At 34.0% G+C, this 8,029-nt stretch overlaps 1 protein-coding gene across 1 annotated transcript; it reads left to right on the plus strand.

The window, feature by feature from the left end:
- Positions 1-5,774: 5,774 nt before the first annotated feature.
- Positions 5,775-7,783, plus strand: LOC132168008 (uncharacterized). Its single transcript, XM_059579068.2, has 3 exons — positions 5,775-5,913; positions 6,559-6,885; positions 7,421-7,783. The coding sequence occupies exons 1-3, from the start codon at positions 5,844-5,846 to the stop codon at positions 7,534-7,536; spliced, it is 513 nt and encodes a 170-aa protein (XP_059435051.1). The 5' UTR covers positions 5,775-5,843; the 3' UTR covers positions 7,537-7,783.
- The last annotated feature ends 246 nt before the right edge of the window (positions 7,784-8,029 follow it).

Consider the following 8,029-nt stretch of genomic DNA (forward strand, 5'->3'; position numbering starts at 1 on the left):
TATATAGTTTATATTTTTAATTAGGGCTAGATTGAAGCCCTAATCATGTCTATTTGTGATTGCAATATTGGCGCCTTTGCTACAATTATATTTTGGTGTATTTAACTTGATTAATACCTGTTATCTTGTATTCCTCATATGTGTTTGTCTGGCCAACATATGCATGTGGTATGGACTAGTTAGTTAAACCAATTTGGATGACCGAGTCTTGGGTTTAACAAGAGTAACAAAAGATATCTACACCGGATTCTTGGGTTAATCAACATGGGGAACCGAGAGACGCCCATGCCTAAGGCCTCGTATGTTTGTCGATTTCCACAGATTTATGCATCCCTAAAGAACAACTTAGTAGACACCCATGCTCTTAGGTTGACAAACATTAGATATACCGGTATAAATGGTGCATTGGCATATTGATATTGTTATCTTAATTAGTCTGATTAGTGGTGGATATCAAAACCCTAATCCTTTTTAGTTTTAGCTTATCTTTTATTTTATTTCTTTTTATTAAATTCAATCATGACAATTGAATTTTATATGTGTAATTAAATAGGAATTTATTTCTAACATAATTTACCAATCTTCATGGGAATGATCTCGTATTTGCCTACTATACTATCGTTTGATCTTGTGCACTTACGAGTAAAACGTACCAAGTATTTGCCTATTAATTTAGGTGGATATTTGGCACAACACCAATTGGTTATGTGGACTTTACTCTATTTTTTTTTTATATAATTTTTTATTCATTTTCGTGAAATAATATAGATAGATATCTTTCGAAAGTTTATTTCGTATGAGGGATGTAGAATTACTCTTAGATAAGATTTATCATATGGCTCATTATTATACTTGCATTGAATGGTGGCTAACATACATAAATAATAATAATAATAATAATAATAATAATAATAATAATAAATAAATAAATAAAAATAAAAAATAAAATAGAAGAAGAAAAAAGAGCACTTAATTTGTGTTTATAAACAAGAGAACTTGATTAGGAAAAAAATAATGATAAAAAGAGAGAGAACTTAAACAATTGTTTTTCAAATTTCCTGCTTGTATAGAATCTCTAACTTGTCAAACATTTAAAATGTGTTGTAGTGAAGCTATAAGGAGGACTCTAGTCCTCTCAAGTATGATGTTATTGGAATTGTTGAAATTGTTTTGCCAGACTCGCCTTTGCATTTTCAGTGCTTTCATGGGAAATATTTATTTTGATAAGAAGAAGAAATATTTGGATAAGGATGAGCAATTTTCCTATCAAAAGGATAAGATTTTATTCATTTTTCATCTACATTGGTAAGAGTAGTGTTATAAGGAAGACTAGAGTCCTCCTATAGTCATCGTAAGTGTGATATAACATTTAAAATTACCATTAAATTTTGATCTATAGGTGATTTTAAAGGCCGTATCACACTTTGGAGGACTCAACGAGGACTCTAGTCCTTATAGCATTACTCCATTGGCTCAAAATCCTAGTTGAGAGCTCTGCTAAAACATCACAAAACTCTAATTACCCATTCTGGGCACTGTCCAAATGTCCGAACATTCGGTCAGACTATAGCAAACGTTCAGTCAGAGTGCCAAAGTGTTTGCAAGGTTCCTATTTCTTACCGAACACATAGTAATTATCATCCTAAGCTCCTAAGAGTTTAATAAAGACATAATAAACGACAACAACCTAATAATCTAAGAAAATGAGAGTAGGTTTATAACATTTAAGAACCTTTCTGCCTTTTAAGAAAAATAATAGCATAAACTCGTCATGGCACATTCAAACTTGCAACAAGCATGAAAATCATATATACAATATGAAAACAAGCTTAGTGCATCTAGGTTTACCTTGAAGATGGCAAAACAAGCTCAAAATCTCCTCCTTCTCTTTCTAGAATCTCTCTCTCTCTGTCTCTCTCTCTCTCTCTCTCTCTCTCTTTCTCTCTCTCTCTAGGTTTAGGGTTGTTAGGATGTAAGGGTGAGGGGTCAAGTCTGAAGAGAAAAAAATGGATAGTATTTATAGGAGAGGTGGGTGGATAAGGCTGGGTCAGGTGGATAGTAGGTTAAAATTGCCTTTCAGACTGGATCGAACGTTCGGTACTATGCTTCAAACGTTCTATGTACTATTACCTAATGGTTCTAGGGTTGCAGATTGAACATTGGTGTGGTCCAGGGTCGAATGTTCAGTGCTAGGTTTTCGATTGAACATTCAATGGTCTAGGGTCGAATGTTCGATCCTAACTAAAAGTTGGATAGTTTTGGTTGCTATTCTTTAAAATTGAACAATTTTTGAAGATCAGGTGCATTCTAATTAACACCTAAGAAAATGCATTTCTTCTTGGGGTTCAAATATTCAAAGCATCACACTCCCGGTCCACCTTTGGATGTGAGGGATTACTGGATCAGAGATGACATGGACGAGTATGTGACATGATTGACGAAGTAGCTCCCTGGTTTCTTGTTAGATGCATCATCAAGACAGGTATGTGACATGACTGAAGAAGGAGCTCCATGGTTCCTCGTTACATGATTCGTCGGGACAGGACACGTGACGTGACTAAAGAACGAGCTTCCTATTCGTTAGTCAGATGCCTCGTTAGGGACTCGTGACGAGGCTGAGATGTTTTTACTCTTCACGTTATGACAAGAATCCTTTCCTGTTAAGACTTGAACATTTCCAGATCTCGAATCTGTGTATTTTGTTCATCACATCCTAACGCGGAATGAGGCTCGTTAAGACGTGATGAATACAATTTCTTCCCTAAAAAGGCTTTTTCCTGTTACTGTTCAAAGTAGACTTTTTGGCTATTTTCTCTTAATAGTCTCAAAGGTTTTCCCCCGAGCTGTGTTGTCTCATGAGTTGGTTTCCAAGAGAGGACATGGTGAAAGCTTCGGGCTGTCCTTCCCCTTGACGTGTTGACCATCGTTCCACCGTATACAATACTACTTGTTATACAACCGTGAAAGAGTCTACCGAAGAGTGAATAAGAAAATGTGCTTCATGAAGATGGTTGGCTAGGAAACAAGCAAGTGAGCTTGTTGTTCTTATAGAGTCTAGAGATTCTCAAGGGTTTGTGAGTATTTTCTACTGTCTGTAATCTGAATCTTCGTATAGTATTTTCCGGGTTCGGCTGCCCCGGAGTGGTTTTTCCCTTTGATTGGTTCAAAGGGTTTTCCACTTCGTTAACAAGTTTTGGTGTTGTGGTCATGAAGTTTTAATTTCCGCTGTGCCTGATTATTTTGTGTTTGCATTATCTTTCATTTTAATTTGGTGGTTGGGGATAGAACACAATCCTCGTGTTTTATCATTGTTTTAATGTTTTGCGGTTTTAAATAAAGATGTTAAAAATTCCATTGATTTTGGGCTTAAAATACACTTCAGGGAGCTGTTGAAGTATCTAGGATCGAGCACAAATCAAAAGACCTTGAGCACACCTGCGCTCGAGCGCCTCTTTCCTTAGGCTCGAGCACACCCACGCTCGAGTGCACCATTTGGGCTCGAGCGCACTCGCACCAACTTGCTGGGCAGAAACGCAAAACTAATATGGAACAAGTTTAGGTCTCCTAATTCGACTAAGAGACAGAAGTACGGCATTTCTAAGACTTGAAGGCTCCTAGGGTTTAATTTAGACCCTATAAATATGCCATAAACCTCTCGAGAGAGGGGAGGTGCTTAGCATAGAGAAATTTCACATAAAACATCTTCTTGGAGGCTTGAAGAGTTAAAAAGGAGACGAACATGGTAGAAGGCCATTCCAGCACCACCATGAGGAGCTAAATTCGTAATAGGGTGGTGATGTGGCCATTTCCAAGTAACAATGGTTTGATTGTATTTTAATTAGGGTTTTTTTTATATTCATGATGATTGTATAACTAAAAGAATTGATTTCAATGTTTATATTCAGTCTTGATAAAATTCTTACGTTGTCTTAGAAAGATTTTTATCTTGATTGAACTCAACAATATTCTGTGATTATAAGAATGATGGTTATGCAATGATTTTAATTGACACATGATCAAGAAGGTTTAATAGGCCATGCCTAGGAAGACAAATCATTCTACACCGTAGTTTAGTGCAATTTAGGTAGACGACTCGTACTAATCGAAGATGAGTTATGCTTATCCATTGATTGCGTGTAACTAATTAAGAGATTTGATAGTTCATACTTAAAGAAGACGGACTGTACCGCATCTAGAGGTTAGACAGACGGTCTGTATCAACTGAAGATGGATTATACTTATTTTTTACTAATGATATTTTCTTGACTGCTTGAGTGACCCGAGTCTTATCATGAATAGAATAATTTTTTCTTGTTATTTTATGATTCACCATTGTTATACAGTTAGTGGTGAAGTCAACCCCCTATACTTTTCCTCTATTGCAATTTATTGTACTTTTACTTTTATGCATTTAGTTTATAAATAAAAACAAACAATCATCTTTTGAATTATGTTAGAATTAATCCTGACAAGCTTAATAACAAACAAACATGAAGAGAATTCTACATGTAATTATAATGAGAAATTGTTGTCTTTCTTAATTGCTTTTTTTTTTTTTTTTCCCGGAGCAAAGGTACTCTTAAATAAGACAATATTGCTCGTGAAATGAACTTAGTTCTCTCCAGCCCAAACAAGTAGTACGCCCTAAGAACGAAAGTACTCTTCATAAAAATTTAAAAAACTCTTCAAATGATTTTTTTAAGAAAAAAACTAAAAAGTAAAAATTAGAAAAAGAAAAAGAAAAACCAATTTTATAAGGATTTGTTTAAAAAAAAAAAAAAAATTAATTTTATTAAAACAATATAGAAAAAAAAAATTAAGACGAAAAAAAAAAAACAAAATCCAATTTATAAAGATTTTTTTTTTTTTAAAAAAAATATTATTATTTTTTAATTTTTTTAAAAAACAAAAAAAAAAGTTGAAATTAAAAAAATGAAAGAATGAAAAATTAATTTGTAAGAATATTTAAAAAAAAAATTAATTTTTTGAAAAAAAGATACAATTTTATTTTTAAATAAAATTAATTTATAAGAATATTTTTTTTTTAAGGAATTAATATTTTGAGACAAAGTTACAATTTTATTTTTTAGATATTGTCTGTTTTTTTTCTATAGGAGTACTTTTATGTTTATTTTGTCTTTTTGCTTATTTAGGGAGAGCATTAACATTTGTTGGTAGTTTAGGAAGAATATTGATGCAATTGGTAGTTCGGGAGGGATATTAAGAATGAATGGTAGTTTGAAAGAAGTATGTGTACTTTTTCCTACATAAGATTCTGTTATTTGTAAAACAATTTAAGTATTAGGCAATAAATTTGTACTTACAACTCTTTGCAATGTCAATTTAATACACTGGATTGAAAAAGTTTTCTCGCAACCTAATTTAGAAAAAAGAATCGGTTAATGAATAAGATAGCTTTACGGGACATGAGAATTAGAAAAAAAAAAAAAAAATGGGGAAAAAGAAAATGGTTAAAAATAGAAGATGACGAATGAAAGGACACGCATGGGTTTCTCGAAGAAACGCAAGACAGGTTTTCCAAAAATGAGTTTTATAGTTACAATAAATTTAACTTAAACCTTCCAAACGCTCACTAAATATAGAGAAGCGTTAAATTTAGCCGAACAATAAGAAAAGAATAGGAGGCTTCAAAGGCGGTGAGTTCTAGAAATAGGACATAGAGTCCGTTTCTGTTGGGTTCCTCACGTCTTGATTTCACTTATATATACACCCCTCCTGCATCACAAATCTCTCACCGAACAAAGCTACCTGTGTTTTGTCTTTGATATCCTCAAAACAAAACGTTTCGCTACAGAAACCTCAAGGCAAAACACAGTCCAACCATGGCAGCATTCTCGTCAAAATTGTCATTGGTTCTGTTCCTCTCTTCTCTCTTCCTGCATTCAGCATTAGGTATGTATCATTTTGTTACATGAATACATAATGGAATAGATTTTAGGTTCTAAGGGAACCTAGACTAGATTCTGAGAAAACCATTACCTTTTAGATTTTGAGGAAACTTAAAACCCTTATCAAATACAAAGTTTGAGATTAATTTTCTGATTAATTTATTAATGAGCTTGACATCTCTAAATCGACAATTACAATTCATAGTGAAGGTAAAAGACTAAGGGTTTGTTTGGAATTGCGTTTGAGGGGTTTAAAAGTGCTTTTAACACTTAAAAAGTCCATTTGAAGAAAAAAGTACTCTATTGAGGGTCCAAAAAGCTTAAAAATGGCTAAAACGCACTTTTGGCAAAAACCTAAAAATAGGCTTTTGCCTAAAGTTCTTTTTGACTTAAAAACTCTATTTTTTAAATGCAATCCCAAATAGACTCTAAGTAGAATAAACTACTCTAATGATAATACTTATCTCTAATATTTAAATTATAATCCCTACTTCTAATGTTATCTATAAAGATAATATATTATCCTAAGATATTTTAATCTTTAAAATACTTCTATTATTAGACCCCTATCACATTTTATGTCATTCATTTTCATTTTCCCGTTGTTTTGATTGAATGATATGTTAATAATTAATATATTTGGGTGCAGCTGCGATTGTATGCGAGGATGTGCCAAAGAAAGTCTGCGCGTTTTCGGTCGCGTCTTCGGGGAAAAGGTGTTTGTTGGAGACGTCGGTGGCGGGCGATGGAAGCGTGGAGTACGAGTGCAAGACATCGGAGGTGATGGTTCAGAGGATTTATGAGTACATAGAGAGCGACAAGTGCGTTCAAGCATGTGGGGTTGACAGGAAAATGGTTGGCATTTCATCGGATGCCCTGCTTGAGCATCAATTCACCACCAAGCTTTGCTCCCCAGCTTGCTACCAGGAGTGCCCCAACATTGTGGACCTCTACTTCAATTTGGCTGCCGGCGAAGGTAGGAATTTTTCCCAACTTTGAAATGGATAAAATATAATAAAAATTATTCTTGTAAATTGGTTGGGAAATCCATTTATCCCAAAAACTTAAAGGTATAGAAAAAGATTAATTTATATTCTAACAATTCCTTGCCCACTAATAGATTCTTGTTTCTAAATATGTAGAAGTAGTATTTTTGTCTTTTCACTTTTTGATGGGACAAAAATAACACTCCAGTATAACTACCTGAATATTCTTTTTTTCAAATAAAAAGGAAAGGATCTTAATTCCTATAAAGCAGCCTAGCTAGGAATGTGCCGAAAACTTCATGATATATATTTCACTTAATTTGGTCCCTTTTTAAAAAATAAAATTGTTTTTCTTCTCCATGAATCAAAGAATTGTTCATTCAACCGATGAAATTCATAACTAAAATTGTTCTCTTATATATATGTTTTCTGATTTTGTGATATATATATATATATATATATGGTATTTTGTAACATGCATCCCATTAATGTATATTTTTGTATCACTTGTTTTGTCACATGCAGGAGTATTTTTGCCAAATCTCTGTGAGAGTCGGCGCAGCAACCCTCACCGTGCCATGAGCGAGCTTTTGAGCTCTGGTGTTGCCTCTAGCCCCGCCGCTGCCCCATATGCCGTGTAAACACATTGCGTGCGTGGTTTCTTCAGGACCATGTTGGATAGCGATATATAAAGGGAGCGTAGAGTGTGAAGAGGATGGTTTCGTTGGGCAGCTGTGTTCTGTCTTAGGAAGCAAGCACGTGACGGGCACGAGGGTGTCCCCGGAATGTTTGTCTTCAATTCCTCCAAATTAATAAATGTAAACCCCTCTCAATATCTCCTTAATTGGCTACCTCCTATTATTATCAATCGGTCGTGGGGAACATCAATTATTGACTAGCTTCATAATAATTGCGTCTCAAATTGCCTCTCAATTTTATATTAAATTTCTCGTTGGTCTTTCACTTGGGTAAGTAAATGAAATAGAGAGGGTCCAGTTAATACATTCAAGATGGTAAAATTGTCCAAATATTTTTAGAATAAAATTTTTGGACAATACTACTTTCCTAGTCGCATTAACAGGACCCTTTCAATTTCATTTATGTTGGCAACGTGTCATGGATCAACACCAAGCA

This window comes from Corylus avellana, chromosome 2 (genome assembly GCF_965113065.1).
Source record: "Corylus avellana chromosome 2, dhCorAvel1.hap1.2, whole genome shotgun sequence".
Taxonomy (NCBI): Eukaryota; Viridiplantae; Streptophyta; class Magnoliopsida; order Fagales; family Betulaceae; genus Corylus; species Corylus avellana.